The 19,714-nt window shown below is 38.3% G+C and overlaps 1 protein-coding gene across 3 annotated transcripts in view; it reads right to left on the bottom strand.

The window, feature by feature from the left end:
* Positions 1-1,511: 1,511 nt before the first annotated feature.
* The window catches only part of fut8a (fucosyltransferase 8a (alpha (1,6) fucosyltransferase)), a 73,266-nt gene continuing 55,063 nt past the window's right edge, over positions 1,512-19,714 (bottom strand). For all 3 annotated transcript variants that reach the window (XM_042774220.1, XM_042774222.1, XM_042774221.1), the window contains 8 exons: positions 15,694-15,812; positions 13,434-13,596; positions 12,237-12,351; positions 9,361-9,598; positions 6,388-6,634; positions 5,380-5,556; positions 4,815-4,965; positions 1,512-2,890 (listed from right to left, as the gene is read on the bottom strand). In XM_042774220.1, coding sequence (XP_042630154.1) covers positions 2,558-2,890; positions 4,815-4,965; positions 5,380-5,556; positions 6,388-6,634; positions 9,361-9,598; positions 12,237-12,351; positions 13,434-13,596; positions 15,694-15,812 — 1,543 coding nt within the window. In that variant the 3' untranslated portion in view covers positions 1,512-2,557. The remainder of the gene's footprint in view (positions 2,891-4,814; positions 4,966-5,379; positions 5,557-6,387; positions 6,635-9,360; positions 9,599-12,236; positions 12,352-13,433; positions 13,597-15,693; positions 15,813-19,714) is intronic.

Here is a 19,714-nt window from a genome sequence, read left to right as displayed (position 1 = left end):
CCTCGGCTTCTTCCATGGCGGTGAGCAGAGCTGGAGCTTCTTCCATGGCTTCTTCTTGCAGAAGAGTCAGCAAAGAGATGATTCTCGTTGCTGAAGGAGAATAATCTGATGAATGGTGCTATGGGCCGACTGATTTAGCGGTCGGCCCCGCCCCTTCTGGCGGGCTGAAGTGCCATTAGTTTGTGCAGCTACACAAATGTGAACAAATCAGGCTTCAGCAGAATGGAAAAAAATTCTTTTCCCATACATAACGAGAGTGAACATTCGAAAGGGAACCAGTCTTCTGATAGCAGCCTCCAAGAACAACATGACATCCTGCTGGGAGAGGAAGCTAATTTTTTTATTTGTTATATTTATATTTATAAGCATGTGCAGTTCATTGGTCAATTTAATAAATAATTGTAAATAGCAATTTCATTCAAATACCTGTTCAGAGTGTGCTGTGGTTTAATTAATGAGAGCAGCGTGTGACCTGTGTGTTCAGGTACACCTCTGAGAAATGTACCGTCTGTTTAGGCCACCGCTGGGAACTCAACTCAGTTTCAGAGCTGTAATTTGGACTGTGACGCACACACACACACACACACACACACACACACACACACACACACACATACATCTGATTTGTAATTAATTGCCGACAGGACTGAAAAATCTCACCTCTCCGTGGTACTAGAATTGCATAAGCAGGCACATGTTAACACACGTTTTGTTTTGTTAACATGCTGGAGATTTTCCATTGACTTTTATTTTATGCTAACATTATCCTATGAATTAAACCTACACTAATATATAATACAATGCACTTCTAGGCCAGGGGGGTTTCAAATTGGATTCAATGGAATCCAAAATTCTGAGAATAGAATATATAGCTAAATAAAGAAATACATAATCAGTGAAAATGTCAAACCTAATTTGACAATATTACCATTTTATTCTGGCTATAACATGAGTAGAAACAGTGTACTTAATAGAAACTAAATATTTTCCATTTTACACATTTTTATGTTAATATGCTCTGGCATTGGACGACACGTAGACAACTACCACTTCAATGTGGTTCTGCTCACAAGTCACAGATTTATCAACAACGTGATTGTGGGTTCTGAAAAATTCAGAAGCCAGTTCAGTTGTAAAATACAGGCGTGACTCTAGCTTACAGTATAAGCAAACTGTGTGTGAATAGCAGAATTTAGAGCTCTAAAACTGAACTGACAACGTATTCTGCTACTGAGTGAATATAGGCTAAATATAAAAATATATATTACAAAATATATATATATATATATATATATTACACTTATATCTTGAACTTTCTTGCATTTACGGATTTCAGAGGAATTTACTTAACTAATAATGTCACATTGTGTCAGCACAATAATTAAATTTAAATTATAGTTTCAATTAAACACTAGGGGACCCCCCAGATTGACCCCCCCCCCCACCTACACACAACCTAAATTTCTCATTTTGTCCTCAAAAAACACCCAACACACACCCACACACAGAAACCCAGTTTGGCTGATCAAGTTTATTTGATCTGCTTACCAAAGAGACAATGCCCGCAAACATAAAACAATGAACAACTCCTTCATGATTAACTAAAATGTATAATGACAGCAAGTGTCATTGTTGCCATAATTATTCTTTCTCTTATCATCATCATCAATAATAATATTAGTATCATTATCTTCATATTAAGTGACATTTTCTTATCTGTTTTGTATTTTAAAATGTAATAACATGAAATGATCTCTTAAAAAACATAATGGACACATGGCTGTGGATAAGACACTAAGTGGAAAGGAGGGGAAGAGTGTAAATCTGCATGGAAAGGCTGGTCCATAAGGCTCCAGAGTCAAAACTCTTTCAGAAAAAGTGAGTCAATTGCCCTGATAGGCACCGTTTTCCAATCCGCACACTTCACACACACACACACGCACATGATAAACCTTACTATGAAAATAAAAACAGCATAAGTCACATTTAAAAGCACAGTATGGCAGTGGAAATTAATAGCTCATGGGTGTGAAGAGGAGTGTCAGTTGGCGTAGTGATGGCATGAGAAACGAGTTGTGTGAGGCTAAGAGTAAAGAATGCCATCATTGTGCACAAGGAGGTATAAGAGCATAGGAGGACGAGAGTAACCCGGGTTTATGATTCCTTTGTCATGATCAGTTTGGAGTCGCAAAGTCACTTCTTCCAGGTGTGTTCTTAAATTAACATATTCAGTTCCCTTCATTACCCGGAGATTAATTAGAAAGTATCTACAGCACAGTGCCTTCTGTTTCTGTTGCCTTGAGTTCATCCTCTTTGTTTTTTGTCTTCAACAACCCTGATTGCCATTTCAGGGAGACTCAAAGTCCAAGCACCAGAGTTAGGAATGTGTGCCAAAACCCTGTGAAGAACCCCTAGTCAACACACACAGACACACACACAAAGACACACGTACACGAACACATTCATACACACTCACACACAAAGTGCATTCCCATCCGGGTGGTCCAGGGTTTCCTCATTTCATTAACAAGAGTATTTGCACTGCCTTTGTCTCAATCTACGGCTTCTTAAGAAGTTTGTCCGCTTCTGGGTATGTGGGATACTTCACTGTCTCAATCTTCTCTTTGACTTTATAAGAGGGGTAGAGACCGGTACGGCCTGTTTTGCGGTTGATTCCCTTGGAGTATCCATCCCAATGGTTGCCCGCAATGCCAATCAAATCTCCAGGCTCAAGTGGGATGTCATCGCTGTTGCGTGATTGGTGAGGGTAGATAGCGATCTGGTTGTGGGCGTTCTGCCCACCGAAGTAGTAGATGTCATCGAGGGAGTAGAAGTAAGAGGAGGCGTCTGGGTGGAGAGTCTGCATGATCTCGTAGGCCACTCGACACACCTGCGCACAATGGAAATGAAAACAAAGACACACGTTCACAAGCTGCTTTCAAGCAGAATCTTCTGAGCAGAGTGGAGTTGAGAGAATATGCAGGTGCATCTGACAAACATGAATGGACTTTACAATGGTTAAGCGCTACTCATGAAAAGCTGAAGTGAAGATTAAAGGTGCAATAGGTGATTTTCAGAAATTTTTTTTGTTATGCTTGCTGCAAGTCTCTTCACACCCCAATAGCAATCATTAAGTTAAGTGGTCTTAATGTATTTATCTGTATTTATATATTCTGTGGAAGGCGTAGGTAATGTACATTCCCAACAAAACAAAACGCTCGGTCTGAGCGATTTAATTGGCCTTCCTACCGGCTTGTCAATGTATGTTTCTGCAAACCTCTGCGCACCCGGTTTGTGCAGACTGGATACGTCATCAGTGCATTCACACACGCTGTGCAAACAGAGTGAGAATGGCAGACAAACATCAACACGCCGATCTTCCTTCCTGGTATTGTAATACTTTTAAAGTTTTTTCACCGGTGAATGACACATGATGTAACCCAGCGGTTCCCAATTCCAGTCCTCGCGATTCAGATAACCAGCTCGTTAGAAGTGAGCTACGTGCATGAACTGTGTTCAGATCGATATGATCCCTACACCGTGTTCACTGCTCCCTCCTCCCTGAGCAGGGGGAAATCCGTTGAAGTTTACTTCACTTTGGAACATGGGCTGGAATTGGGCACCGCTGATGTAGCCTATTGTAGTTATGTTGTCTCTGGTATTCTGATCTGTAAGCGTAAATGCATTCAGGGAGCGTGGCTTGGATCTGACTGGCTGGCCTTTCTGGGAGTTTTTAATCACTCTGTTGTGAAACAGTCTTGTTTTCAATGGATCAGGCTGCTATAATGATAGATTCAAAGGACAATCAGTTGCCTTTCTAAAGCTGGACACGCTGTCCAATTCTTATGGTTCTTTATGATTGCTGAATGATAAAGTCTACAACGGGGGTAGCAAACCTTGTTCCTGGAGCACTACCTTCCTACAGAGTTCAGCTCCAACCCTATTAAAACACCAGAACTTGGCAATCAAAGTGTTCAGGGTTACTTGAAAATAACAGGCAGGGTAGAGCAGGGTTTGAAGGGAAGTCTGCAGAAATGTAGTCCCTCCAAGAGCAGGGTTGGCTACCCTTGCTCTACAATATAAATTGAGTGAGATCTTGATTAAAAATCTTGGTACACTGTGACATCCACGTCTTTTATGTCAAAGTGTACGATATATATTGTAGCAAAGACTTTGGTCCCAATCGTCCTGTTGAAAACTTGTAGGAGCAATCACACTACTCGACTGCGAGTTAGAAGATTGATCATAAAGGCAATTAGTCTTCTGGCAATGAATATGTCACACTAAACAATCAAATATTGGTGCTCTGTTATATACAAATAGTATTTAATATAATTCATTTTGGCAGCAAAAATCGACAGCCAAACATTGCACAGTGTGAAGTGGGCGATTCCTGGCCAGAATAAATGGGCCAGACATTCTGCCAATAGTAAAAAAGTTTGGATCTGCAAAACTACTGATTGCCAGACATCATAAAATCACAAAATCTGCACTGCACCAGAGAGTACTTGTGAAGAATATGAGTGTTTCTTATAAAAAAGCTGAAGTTTAGTTTAAAGTGGACTGTAGAAGAAAGAAATGACCAAAACCCCTAAATCAAATCCCCAAAAGAATGTTTTAAAAAGAGTAACAAGAAGAAATTGAGGTTTATGGAACAGTCAAGTCTTAATCCCATAGAAATATAGTGGGAGGTTTGGGCATTTCATGCAAAAAAAAACAAACCCTCACACAAGAGCAGAGTGCAAAAAGGAACAAAAAGTCAGTGTGGGAGACGAACAGAACAAAAACTTCTTCAAAAGTGGGTCAACCTGTACCTGTGAAGAGAAGGTGCACACTAAGAAGTTGGTCCTTGAGAGGAAGTGGATATCCAGGATGACTCCTCTCAGAGAGTTTTCAGTGTAGCGGTTGTGTAGCCCAGCCGACCATGAAATAGAATTATCACTTATAAATTCATAATCAGGGTACCTGTACACCAACACACAGAAAAGTGGGTTAAAAGGTGCTCCATGACAGCACTCCTCTTGCTGTGTTCCAGACCCTAGTCTGCTGCCTACCTACAGTATACAGCATTTTTAAACATCATTTCAAGCACGTTCATGACGTCAAGGCTTTTCCAAACAGAGGACAGCAAGTTCACCTGATTTGATCCAAATTCTAATGCATTAATGCACCTCAATTTTATCAAAATTCGAATCCTTTGCCGATAAAGGAATCCCATAATGCACTACATACTTAAATTTTCATATAAGACTGTGGAGGTAGAATGGGAAATGAACAAATTAATTAAAAATTGTTTTATGTATTTAAATATTAACAATGTTACCATGGGCGTAAATTTCATCTAATTTTCATAGACTATATAAACTGTAGTGTACTCACTTAGACTTGGCCTCTTGCAGTAGAGAGGGGTCATCCGTGGCGAGGTAAACCCGTTTCTTGTCTACATGCATGCGCTGGGCCAGACTCTGGTAGTGGTCCTCAACATGCACCATGTACTCTTCTATGGGATGGAATGCCGCCTCCGTCCCTACCTTATCTGTCCTGCGCACATGCACCCTGGAGAGTAGAGCAATACCTGGGTCAGCCTGATTGTCTGCGTCCGTGTGAGATAGGGATTCAAGGTCAACAAAGAACAGGAAAAAAAATACAGACCAGTAGAATAAAATTTATTTTTCTTTTTTTTTAAACAGATGTTTAAAGATTTTGTGCTTTGGGGTGCTGATTTTCTGAAAATGCCAACCATTATGTGTCATGGTGTGAGTCTAAAGATGGGCGGCTGAATCAAGAGACGACAGAAAGTAAGAATGGTGTGTGTGAGAGAGATAGAGACAGAAAGATGGCTGTGAGTGGTTGCGCTCCCAGCAGAGAGCAAAGTGGGTGTAAGTGGAGATTGATTGTTGGAGCTTGTGGTGGTCTGCTTGAAAGGGTCTCTCTTCTCCTTTTCTCCCCCTCCCTCCTGCTCTCACACATAAATACATTAGAGTGCCTGTGTTTCTTAAGCTTGAGGTTTTCACCATAGCTTTAAACAGACATTGGCTAATTTCCATTAAATTCTATTGTGTTTATACTGAACTTCTGAACATTTTTATCCACTATAAATAAATCAATCAATAATTAACTAATAAATAAATAATATAAACTAAATGTAAAATATAAATTAATAATAATAATAATAATATTAATAATAACATGTTTTATATATATATATATATATATATATATATATATATATATATATATATATATTTTTTTTTTAAATCCAATAATTTATTAAGTAAGCATAGTGCATTCTGTCTCAGAAAGCTCCACTAATAAAATACAGTGAACTTTGTAGCATCTTAGTTGTTTTAATGTCCTAGTGTGATGCTTTGATGTGTAATGTCTCACCCTATAATGGGGTGCTTGAAGCCCAGCTTGCTGGTGGCCTCTTGCATTTCCTTCGACAGCCAAGCCTGAGGGCGGATCAGGTACTTGACAAACTGAGACACCCACCACACAGGTGGGTCACCGTGAAGCCTCTGAAGCCGGTCTGCAAGATCTTCAGGGATAGCCAGGGGCAGGTACGGGGGACGAGGGTGCAGGCTGTCCACAATGGGCAACTCAATGACCTGAACATCCCGATCGTTTGCTTCACCTACAGACAATGCACAAGACAATGAGCGGAATGCACTGGAAAAATGAAATATTGCAGTATGGACTGAAAATTGGCCAAACATGCTTTTCCAATAGGGGACTAATTTACAATTATCAAGTCAATAAAGCTTGACGGAGGAACTGCTCACACGGAATAGAGTGTGGGGGCTGAAAACATGAGAGGAAAAAAAGACCCTTAGGCCAGAAACATTACTACAGTAGGTTGTTATGAAAAAGATACAAATGCTTGGTGAATACATTAAAAGCAGGCTGCAATCTGTACATACTTTACACTACATTAACGCCTTTGGCAGGCACTTGTATCCAAAGCGACTTGCAGTGTATTCAAGGTGTACATTTTGCCAGTGCTTATAAGCTATATTCTTCAAGAATGTTCTTGCATTAGTGTGGCGGCAGCAAACCTCAAGGGAGGGGAGGTGATTGAGTTTCCTTCAAATGTCTGCGCCATTACACTGGATGTGTTATTATGTGTGTACATTTACATACATGGAAATAATATGTTTCAGGCCTTAGGGATGCACAATATACTGGAAGCCATATCGGTATTGGCTAATATTACAATATTAGCAGACAGGAGAAAGAAAAAAAAAATTAATCTTTAGTGAAAATCCATTTTTTGTGATGGCTAAAATTCACATATGTATGCACATCACATTGGCAGTTGGTGGAATGATGAATATATGCACATTACATTGGTGGCTGAAACACTCTAGATCTGGATCAAAAGGCGGCAACTATTGAAAAATCTATATTGTTCAACCACTAGCATGAAGTAATGGAAAAATCCTTTATCAGGGAAAATTGTCTTCAAAGAGGCTGTGCATGCCAGGTTTAAATTATGCCTTATGCAGCATTAAATGTTAAAAAGTATTTTCACACAAAGAAGTATTGGCGAAACTCCCCAGCCGTTCTTATATAACCTTGCTGCTAGGCTCTTTGCATAGGGATGAGGTTTTTCCAGCCCAGCAGCCCTCATTGCACTGATAAACAAAATAACTTTCTCTCTCTCATCCTCATTAGAGCAGCAAGAGAATCTAAATTACATCTTGTCCTTGCATCCTGATGATTAATTGAAGGGGGGGGGGGGGGTCTTTTTTAATTCATGATGTCTGTGTGTACCACTGAATCATTTGAATGCTGCATGTGTTTGGGTGTGCCTGTTGCTGGGGGTGTTTTCTCTAAACGCAGCTGGATCATCCTGGAGGATTTAGTTTGCCCTTTGACCCGGTGTGTGTCATAACTAGAGGCATTAACAGGGTTGTGCTATGTACATAAATGAGAACCATCTCTCGAAAGCTCCACTACAATTAGGCTGAATTCATTTGGGCACCGCCAGTATGTGCGTATACTATGAGAATCCAAGATGTTAATGCTAATGTGTGAAAACTGTTGGCATGGCGCTAGCAATACTGAGGTCATGGGTTCAGTTCCCAGGGAATGTGAAAAGCAGTGAGTCCCGTCCCACTTTGAGCTCAGCCTTGAATACATTGGAAGTCGCTTTGGATAAAAGGGCCCGGCAAACGCATAAATGTAACGGAATGAGTTGGAATAGCATGTTTAATATAACTCGCTTGCTCAGACTCCATCTCCGTCAATCTCACTGGTCTGTGGAGTGCAGAAACTCAGGCTTTAGGGCAAACTAAGAGAGATTGTGTCCTCTGGGAGGAAAGAGTGATGGGAGATGGGTCATTTCTTTCATGTTTTAGAGGCAGTCTCTCCTTCCCCTCTGCTTTGCTTTTAAGAGCACAGCAGGTTCACTCCAGCTGTAGAGATTCCCCTGAATGCTGGGTTTAGCCTCTTTGAAAGACTCTTACACAGGGTCAGTGTATATAAAAAAGACCAATAGTATGTTTTCAAAATGAACGTCCATTATTAAATAAATGTTCTTGATTCTGAGTTGAATTCATGAAAAACAATCATCTGACCATCACACAGACTGACATTGTTAAACATCAAGATGCCAAAAAACATAAAATAAAAAAGCCCATATTTAATCTCAACACAACAAACAAAAAGATAAAGTGTATCTTTAAGGTCCCTTAAAGAAACATATGGCATTTCAGTGTGCACTAATTTCAAAATTCTGTCAATACTGATACGCTGACTATATGCTTTTTGTCATGGACGATAACCAATAAATGACTGATAATAAAACTCTATTAATGATATAAAAACACTATTATAAACACTAAGAAATACAATCAATCAATATTACTAATCAATATTATGTACACTATGAAAAATGGATATTCAGTAAAGATTACATTTAACAGTGCTATTAAATTATTAGTGTTTTTAAAGATTAAGAAAACATTAGATGATGGCAAAGGTCGTCTGAATATTAAAATATGGGAAACGAGTATGAACAATAAAATATATAGTATATAGACCCTATTATCTAGTATCTAGGCCTTGCAAAATATGTTTTTAAGAGAGAGCACAAACCTCTAAAGTTTTTCCATTTATTTCACTGTTCTACCATATTTTTGATCAAATAACACATCCTTGGTGAGCATTAATGACTTCTTTCAAAAACATTATAAAAAAGTCATGATTCCAAAATGTAGATTGGTAGTGTAATTCTAAAATGTAGACTATGAGTGAGCAATCATTATAATAATCCTTGAAGTGTGATTTAAGTATTGCATTTTTTAACCTTGTATGTTACGTGTTGTGTCGAATTTGAGGGGCATGTGTGTTACTGACCAGACCAGTGTCCAGTGGAGGCCCCCGTGCGGTCAGTGCAAGTGTCGCTAACTGGTTTAAAGACAGTCTCCCATCCGCCGGTGGCGTAGCGCCAGTTCTGCGACTCCAGTATGAGGGTGCGCTGTGTGCCATAGGCAATCATGAAGCAGTAGACCACATGATGCAGCTGGCAGCCGTATCCACAACCCTTATTGATGTTACACAGCAGCTTGCGAGCCTTGCTGCAGTCCTGAGGGTTCTGCAGATACAGATCAGTGGAGAGAGATGACTGAAGAGATTTCAACACATACAGCGGCCACGTTTAGACAAAGAAATCACATTTAAAACATCTGAATTCCATTACATGAGTAGAAATACAGCTCGAGGCAGCTGTATTTGGCATTTTTATAGTCCAGCAGGTTCCTTGATCTGCTAGATGTCAAAAAACACCACAGGAGTTTGTTTTTGACAGCTGAAGTGTGACTTCTGTACCGAGCTGTTCACAGAGCGGTTCAAGACATTTGTATTATACACCTTTCAAGACTACCAGTAAGATAAAAACATGACAGAATACAAAAAACAGAAAGAAGCAGATTCGTCAAGGTTTTTGAAACTCCCCAATCATCTCTTATGCATGAAAATATTTTTAGTATGTGCTGGAGGAAATGATAAATTTGGCTCTGACACCAGAAGAATATAACGTCTGAATGATCTTGGCTGGATGAAAGAAGACGCAACAAACAGGACGGAAAATGGTCCCTCCATCTATCGCTGTTTCTCTCATACTGAGACAACAGAGAGGCGAATGACTGGAGTATAGCAAAAGAAAGGAGCAAGAGAGAGAGAGCACTGTAGATAAGGGATGGATGACAGCAGTGTAGTGAGACAGACAGAGGACTGTCATTTCTCATAAGAGACACAGCTTCTTTGTTATCAACCTGTCTCTCACACACAAAGTAAAATACACTCCATCACTTTAATCACACTCCAGCTCTTATTACCGCTCTAACCTGTCTCTCTGATGGAGAGAACTGACACAAAACTATTAGTCAAAGTTAACATAGTACTAGTACCACAAAAGTTTTCCCATAGGTCAAATGAGTAGGTTATAATACAATATAAAAAGGCTAAAACGTACCTATCATCAACAACAAACCAGAAATGGGCTTCTTTTTACCCATATTATACTGCATTATCATTAGTATTAATAAAAATGGCCATAATAACAATGATTCATATTTGATTAGATTTTTTCCATGCTTATACAGACATGGAAATGACTAAAATTGAATTCCATACTGAGCAGGAATCCTGATTGTAACTTACAGACCCCAAACTTTTGAACGGTAGTGTATATATGATAAATATAATTGGAAAAAAGGAGAATTTTCTGTATTACATTACTAAGTACAGTAAATAAACAGACAATTTAATTTTGATTATTTCATAATAATAACGTTTTTGTGAATGAGAAATTTCCATTTCGCCATTTCACGCTAAATGTCTTGGATGAAAAATGAATTTGCACCTACTGTAGAGTTTGACTGCATGTAAGGCTTTAAAGTAAATCATATTGAAAGCCTATTAATAACTAAGCCTATTAGTTAAAAAGATAAGCCTATTTATTTAGTTCTCTTATTATAAAGCCGTGTTTTATTATTTGTACTTGGCATTGCAGACATGCGACCCCTTTCATACCTCTGCATTATTACACTTAAAGATAAATCTTTTATAAATACGGAGATTATCAGGTAAAAGCATCAGTTGTCTAAAGCTTCAATGTGCTGTTGACATTCAAACCGTTACTTCAGCATGTGTCTGTGTTCTGAAGTCTTTCAGCAGGAGAAGTTCAGGCTACGGGTTAAACACACAAAATGAAGCTGAGCTCTGCTGATTACAGCCTGTGTGCTTGTGCGAGGCACTGCATTGTGTTGCAGCTGAATGTCAGTTTAGTCTCCAGTGTGGAGTCAGCGCAAACAACCGCCCCATCCCATCTCAGAGAGAGGGACAATATACTGCTGTCCCGCCAACTGCAATATAATCACCCCTCTCATTGATATATGGGGAGAGGGAAGGAGGAGGGTGAATGAATGTGATCTTGTTCAGCCATAGACTGTATTCACAACAGAAGCCATATTTAATTTGAAAAACAAACAAAACATGCAGTCAAAACTGAGGCTGTGAGGGCTGGAAGTAGTGTCAAAAGCTTTAGATATGGAGGGGGACCCCAACATTCATATGAGCCATGCAATATAGTTTTGTTTTTTTTTGTTCCAGCCTAATATTGCCAGTTTGGATCTATTTTGGAATAGAAGTAGAGTCCATTGAATATGTCATACTGTTGTGTACTTCCATCCTTCATAGCTTCTATTTCATTCCTTTCAAACTGAAAATAGCATCCAATAGTTAGGGACAAATCAGTGTTTTTACATCTTTTACATGAACAGATCATTTCCATACACTAACTCACATTTTTGTTAACTAAAGTATGTACCTTTTAAAGAATTAGATTGATTTTCTGCCTTAAAAGTCATGAGCAAATCACATTTGGAGTCTCAAAGTAGTACTTTTATTACATTAAATTAAACACTCTTTCAAGAGAGTTTTAACACGCAAGTTTTAACATAAAATAATACTTGTTTTAGACTTGAGCAGTTCTGTGTTTTGTAATGAATTGGTTGAGGAAATCATTCAGTGACTTATTCATGACAGAAAAAGACTCACTTATAACCACCAACAGGCATAATTATATAAGATACACTGAGTGAATCGGTTCACAAACCTGAATGAATCTTTTTAGTCAATATGATTCAAAAGATTTGAATGAAAATGTCAGATTAAAACCTTCCTAAAGAAAAAGGAAAAGGAAAAAACAAATGTGCATGTATGTGGTGTACCTGTAGGTATGTGATTCTGTTCTGTACTAGGTCGGACAGTTCTTTAGCTTCCTTCTCTCTCCAGTCTCCAGCACCGTCCGCCTGGCTCAGATGATACAAGTCTGACATGATGGACCTAAAGATTACAAAAGGACCACTGTAAAACACAGCTGCTAATTAAGCCAATTGATTATGGCTAATTACAGAACATTTTGTAAATAAATAATATTAAATTAGTTTTACAGTCACAAACTAAAGTCAGCCTGGCCTATGCACTGCTAATCATCCACAATACAATTAAAACTGCACTAGTAATTACTTTATTTTTATTTTTTTTTCTGAAGTGCGAGCAAATGCACTGATCTAAACATACACACTCATTAAACCTCAGCATTGGTATTAGAGACCCATGAGATTACATTACATATTTAGAAAGAGATTAGAGATGGATAGGATTTTTCCACTTTAATAAAATGTAGCACATGATTAGGACAAGTGAAAATGAGCTTGCACAAAAAAGGATGCAAAGTCTGCATATACTATGTGCATTATGGATATGTATTTCTTCTCTATGCTGGTATTCAAAAGTATTAAACTGTTATTCATCTCTTCTATTGTACAACAAAATGTTTTGAGGCCTTAGATATTGAAAACATGGGGAAAAAGCCCCTGAAGTGAATTTCAGTTATTGGTGTAATGTAGATTTGATGAGAGTTGAATAGGAACCAGCTAATCATTTCAAACATATCCTATATTATTATATTATGATACCTCCATATATATATATATGTATGTATATATATATATATATATATATATAAATATATATATATATATGTTACAAATGATTTACAAATAAAAACAAATAATTCTTTTGAACTTTATATTCATCAAAAAATACTGAAATAAAACGAATCACGGTTTTTACAAAAATATTAAGCAGCACAACTGTTTTCAGCATTGCTAATAATAAGAAATAATTTCATTTTCATCAGCAAATCAGCACACTAGAATGATTTCTGAAGGATGTAACACTGAAGACTGTAGTAATTGCTGCTGAAAATTCAGTATTGCATCACAAGAATGCATTTAAAAAATATATATATTACATTTGAAAGGAAATGTAGATTTATAATGCAGACCAATTGGCTTTATTGGCCAAAATGTCTATATGAGTGAATTGCCGATGTTTACATATACTGGATGTGTGTGTATTACCTCTGCTGGTGTCCAAGGTCCTGAAGGAGTGTGTCCACATGTTTCTGTAATGCTCCAGTCTCCACCAGTGTTAGTTTCTTCAACTCACTGCGTACGAAATACCACAGTTCCCTCACGCCGTTCTCCACCTTCCTCCTGAGCTCCTCCTGGTCCTTTCCTGGGCCTGCATACACACGCAAACAAACATTCATATTATTTCAATGCTAATGGTCACTACTGAGAGGAAGGACCAATATGAATCAGCCAGGTCCACTAATCAGCCAACATCTGTACATTTTGTGATTATTGGCATTATTGGCCAATAATAATTTTCACCTGTTATGATACAGATAATGCACCTAGTCAAAACCTAGTCACCTTGTCTGTTTAAATACGTTTGAGTGAATATTGAGTCAATATTGCATAAAATACCCTACTGTTCAAATGTTTGAGATCATTACAATAACATCAAAAGTGACAGTAAAGACATTTATAATGTTATAGAAATTTTCTATTCCACATAATTGCTGTTTTTTTTTATTTCTATTCATCATATAACACATTGATCATCAACATAATTGAAGAAGGTGCAACCTTTATTATTCAGAGAATTGTATTTATACGTGGATGAAGCATACAGTGGGTATCACACACTGTACATCACTAGATTATTTACTGATGCACTGTTGCTGGACGTATGAAACGATGCATGTGTATTGTAGTCTGTGTGACCTGTGTATGTGTGTGAATGCGCAAAAATGTGTGTGGGATTAAAAAGCAATGTCATTCAATAAGGGTATCAGTGGCAGTGAGACAATCTGGCACATGGCTGTGTATAGAGTTCCACTAGCTCCTCCTCTCAAAAGATCCTTCAATGCAATACAATAAGGGCTGCTGACCCAGAAACCAGCCACATAGGATGTGTGTGTGTGTGTGTGTGCACGTGTGCTTAATAGTATCATAAAATAACCAGTATCCTAGGATATTCTGCAGGTCCACATATCCACATAATTACATACATACATACATACTGTATATACACACACACACACACACACACACATATATATATATATATATGTGTGTGTGTGTGTGTGTGTGTGTGTGTATATACAGTATGTATGTAATCCTTCTACACACACACACACACACACACACACAGTGTGTGTGTGTGTGTATATATATATAATATATATATATATATATGTGTGTGTGTGTGTGTGTGTGTGTGTATATATATATATATATATATATATATATATATATATATATATATATATATATATATATATATATGATGCGTGTGTGTGTGTGTGTGTAGACAGAAGGCAAAGGTTGGCTAGAGGACAATTTTCACACACTCCCTGTAGTGATACGACCGTCCTTCACTGTGAATACTCTCACACACACACACACACACACACACACACACACACACACACACACACACACACACACACACACACACACACACACACACACTTTTCATCCATATTAAAAGGTTCCTATTAATTTGACACGTTTCATCTTTCCTTGACTTAGCATTAACAGCAAGCCATTACAGCACATCTAAAAAAGAGCTGTCAGCCCTCACATTCTATCACACACGTGTGTGTGTGTGTGTGTGTGTGTGTGTGTATGCATTTATTTAACTATATACTTAAGGATGCCCAGAAGTTAACTAAATCTAACAAAATCTCCTTTGGAGGTGTTTAGAGACATCCTTAAAAGGTACAAAAACTAAATATGCTAGTTTCTAGTTTCTTTTAGAGTTAGAGTTTGGTTTGGATTAGTTAATTTGCTTATATATTAAGAAATCAAATTAAATTAAAATGTATTTTCAGATACTTAAAAATTAAACTTTTATAAAGACTTTTCTGATACGTTCAAGATTTTTTTGTGGTTCGGCCAGTATTTTAACCTCGTGACAGGCAAGTAAAAATAAATAAGAAAAATAAATCAAAATTTGCTTAATATATTCAGAAATTAATTTTAATACGTTAAAAACAGAAAAGGTTAAGATTTATTCTTAAAAAAAATTACACTTATGAACATATATATGAATTTTTCAACATTAAAAGTAATTATAAAAAAGCTTCATATATTAAGAATTTTTTTCACTTCAAAAAATCTGACACTAAAAATAAAAATATATGATTTTTTACAGTTTAACCACTGAAAATGCTGGCAGGCAATTGTAATTTTTCATATTCTATGTTAGCTTTACATAAAAACTACAGAGTTGTATAGTTCATGGAGATAAAAGTGTATATTTACACACCATCAGCAGGGAGGCTGCGGTAAGAGTTGATTTTCTCCTTAGCTTTTATCAGTTGCTCTTCAAGGTTGCGTAGTTTACCCACGGCTCCGGGACCACCATCGGTCTGTCCGTCAGGTAACCTAGAAGACAGAGAGAGATATGCTAGCATGACCATTGCCTGGGGAATTGACACGTTCATACGCTGTGCATTAACATTGTGAACATTCAAGCTCATGTGAGTGAGAGTGATCGTGTGGCCTACTGGGTCAAGGTTAACTGTGGTTGGCTAATTTCCCAGGGGTCTTTGCTCCTTGCTTCCAGTGCCAATTTAATGCAATGATCAGTTGCGGCACCCACTACGGGCAATTCATTTGGTGGCAGGGGCTATACATCACACACAGACACACAAACAATTGACCGAAGCCTGCCCAGCGTGGGCTCCTCATGTCCAACACACACACATTTTTCTTCTTATAAACTTCATTACCGACGAACATCCCAAGACCTGAACCTCCATCATTCCCTGACACTCCTTCAGAGAAATCTAGTTAATTTATGAGATGACTTCCTTTGTTAGACAACAGATACTGCATATTCTCTCTCTCTCTCACACACACACAATAGTTCTGCTATCTAAATACTAATTCTATTGCTTTTATATAATGCTTATTATAATTTCAATACACCAGTGTTCTCAGACACGCATTACCTGAGGGCCACAACGTGTTACTCTTCATTAGGTGCCATCTGAACAGGTACAACAAATACAAGTGGTTTTACAACTATGAATTTTAAGTATGCGGTTATTGCTGCATTTATACAGGGCATTAATGCATAGGATTGTTGTGTGACTCATATCTCCCTCATAACTGCATACTGCACTGCTTGTTTAGTGGATTAATGATGCCTTGGGTTGCATTCCTAGAGAACTGCAATATTCTCCTAGCAGATCAGGCAGGTAGTGGACACATTAAGAGACCATAAACCTCACAAGCCGTGATGTGACTCTAAAAGTAGTTGAAATACACATAATATTTAGAAATGTTTAAGATTGTGTATGTACACACACACACACACACACACACACACACACACACACACTGGGGGCAGCATCGCAGAGCTCAGTTCTCCCCTTTTCTCATGCACAGCTGTGTCCTTGCAGTGGGTTTGTAGTGGAAATCTGAGCTGTATTTGAAATGTGTTTGACGTGAATAGAAAGCATTGTGGAAAAACTGCTCCACCTGAAAGAGAGAGAGACAGAGATAGAGAGACGGAGAGGGAGGAAAAATGAGGATAGGGCAGCAGAAGTCTTATCTGAGGACAGAGGGATGGAAACGCATTTGTAAGAAGGCGTGCGTAGGGTTTTGAAATGGTAAACAATGCATTCCCATTTCACCTGGAATCAAATGGTCATATGGATGTCTGTCAACAGAAGGAGCAAAATGTAAGACAGACAAAAAGAAAAAAGATAGATGGGCGAAACTGAGAATGAGGAGGGATGCTGGAATTGGAGAAAATGTGCAATGTCAAACATTTATGTCATTCTTGGCTGGTCAAGGACGAAATGAGAAGAGAGTGAGAAAGGAAATGAGCGAGATGGGGTTTGTGTGTGAGAGAGAAAGAGAGAGTCTGTGGGCAAAGAAGTGGTGTGTGTGAGAAAGACAAAGGCCTTGAGTTGAGTTCATGTTTATGAGGTTTGTCAGGAGACATACTGCATTAAAGACAACTTTGTTTAATGAACCCAAATTGCTTTCTTATTTAGGCCAGAAACATGCTCTACTCAAGTACACAAATGAAAAAATTACTGTGGAGCTGACAAACCTCAGCTCTGAAAGAGTTACCTTCAAATGTCTGAGGTATTAGAGCAGATCCAAAAACTGCAAAAACATGCAAAAAATTGTTAATCAGTATTTTTGTTTTGCTTTAAATAAATGTAAACGCCCTTAAACAAGACAAATTTTGCTTATGTTAGTTATATTAAATTAGTTTTATTAGATTTATGCTTATGGCAAAAAACTAAAGAGAAACAAACTTTAAAAATAAATTGCTTCCCATGGAAATAGATCTTATTATGCAGATGTTTAGATATTCTAACTGAAAACAGCACAAATACTGATTAAGACATTTTTATTAAACTTCTGGGTTGCATTCCACTTCAAAGTATTCATACCCTTCCCATGCTAACTTCCCTCCATCTCATAGCTGCATCACTGCTTATACAGTGTGAGTGTCCACTATAGCATAACTCGTGTGCAAAATATTTTTTAATGAATAGAAAGAACAGCCTTCATAAGAAAGATTTTCTAACATTATAAGAGTCTTTTTGATCAATTAAAAGCATTACTGCTGAATAAAAGTATTTCTGTCATGACAACTCTCGGAGGGATTGGCATGGTAATGTACATGATAATGTTAATGTATTTGGTCTTGGCGGAATAAATCTGTTATGCTGCTGCTGCGGCAGAGCAAGTACCGAGACTCGCTACTGCCAATACATACACAACATGCTGCTGTGAGCATGTAAGAAATATTGCTGCTACAAATATAACACATGAAATAACCCCCATATAGCATACATGAATCACCTCAGAGCAGATCTATACAGGTGGAGCTGGGGAATGTGGAGGGTTTCTGAAGCAAGCTGCACTGCTACGGCAAGCTCTAGTCATATATTTGAATGTTGAGCAGCGAGCTCATTGGCTACCAATACAGGAGAGAACCAATCAGCTATGCCATGTGATAATGATGTCATTACGTCAGATTGAGTTAGAAGTCTGCGGCATCAGAGTTTCATGCCAGAACTCTGTATTAATTTCTCTTTTCTTACTGTGCAAAAAAACTGACCCCCTCTCTAAAAGAATATTTTTGTTGATGTAATAAGTACCCGGTCTACTTTTCACTGTTAAAACAAATCCTGATGATAAGACTTTATCTCACTCTAAATTTTATGCCACTAAATATGCAATTTGACTCATACTGTAAATACTGTAGGACACACACAACAGTTACAGTAACAGTTACAGCTGCTGGTGCAATTTCATGTTGTCTTTTAGACTGCCAAAGCAAACACAGTCCTAACAAGCACTTTAAAAACACAAAACTCCCGAACTGTCCACAAACTGAGAAACAGTAAATGGTTTTCTCTCGAAGCCAGTAACAATAGAAGCTACACTTTTCACTTGAACTCCCTTCTCCATCTTTCTCTTTTTGTTCTCCTCACACATCACCAGTCCTCAGAAACCTGAGCTTCATCATGTGGCATTACATAACCAGCAATCACCAGCTAATGAGGCCACATCACTCACAGCAGGGGGAGAGAGAAGCATTTAGAAAATCACCAGGGTTTGGGAACGGCTGTCAGAGAGGTGTGATGGAAATCCCACGAGGCCTCGTGTTTTCTGCTGACGCTGAGCCCTTGCGAGATGTTGTAGCAGCCCACAGAGACACTTGTACTGAAGTAGGACACACACACTTACACAAATGCAGACAGGATGAAAATAAGTGTGAAAACCGAAAGTGGAAAATGCAGAAAACTGTCACACTTGGGTGAAAGCAGCAACAGCTTGCTGTGGGCTATAGTTTTGACCTTCTATTAGAACATTTCAGAGTGACAAGAGCTGCTAGTGAGCTAGCAAACACTCAGACAGACAGTCAACCTCTTCAGTCATCATTGACGAATTGGACACCGTTTTGTGAGATACTTGGTGTGTAGGTGTGTGTGTGACACAAATGTAGATGTGCTGGATGATGCCACTACATGACCGCTGTTACACTGTGACTGAATGACTGTCAAGTGTAATGAGGTGGTGTGATGTTGCAGCGAAAGCTCAGGGTGTATATCTGAAAGGTTGCTGGTTTAAACCCTGCAATTAGTAAGCCGAGAGCCATCGTCATTGTGCCACTGAGCAAAGCACTTAACCCTAGATGACTCCAGAGGGATTGTCCCTGTAATAAGTTCATGGTGGTGTTCCACGGCACCATTGTGTTAAAGTTGCTGAAACCCATTTGTGTGGTGAAAGATAAATAAAGATAGATAGATAAA

Source organism: Cyprinus carpio, chromosome A17, assembly GCF_018340385.1.
Source record: "Cyprinus carpio isolate SPL01 chromosome A17, ASM1834038v1, whole genome shotgun sequence".
NCBI lineage: Eukaryota > Metazoa > Chordata > Actinopteri > Cypriniformes > Cyprinidae > Cyprinus > Cyprinus carpio.
The sequence above is the reverse complement of the archived record's forward strand: the minus strand, read 5'-3'. Positions and strand labels throughout refer to the sequence as shown.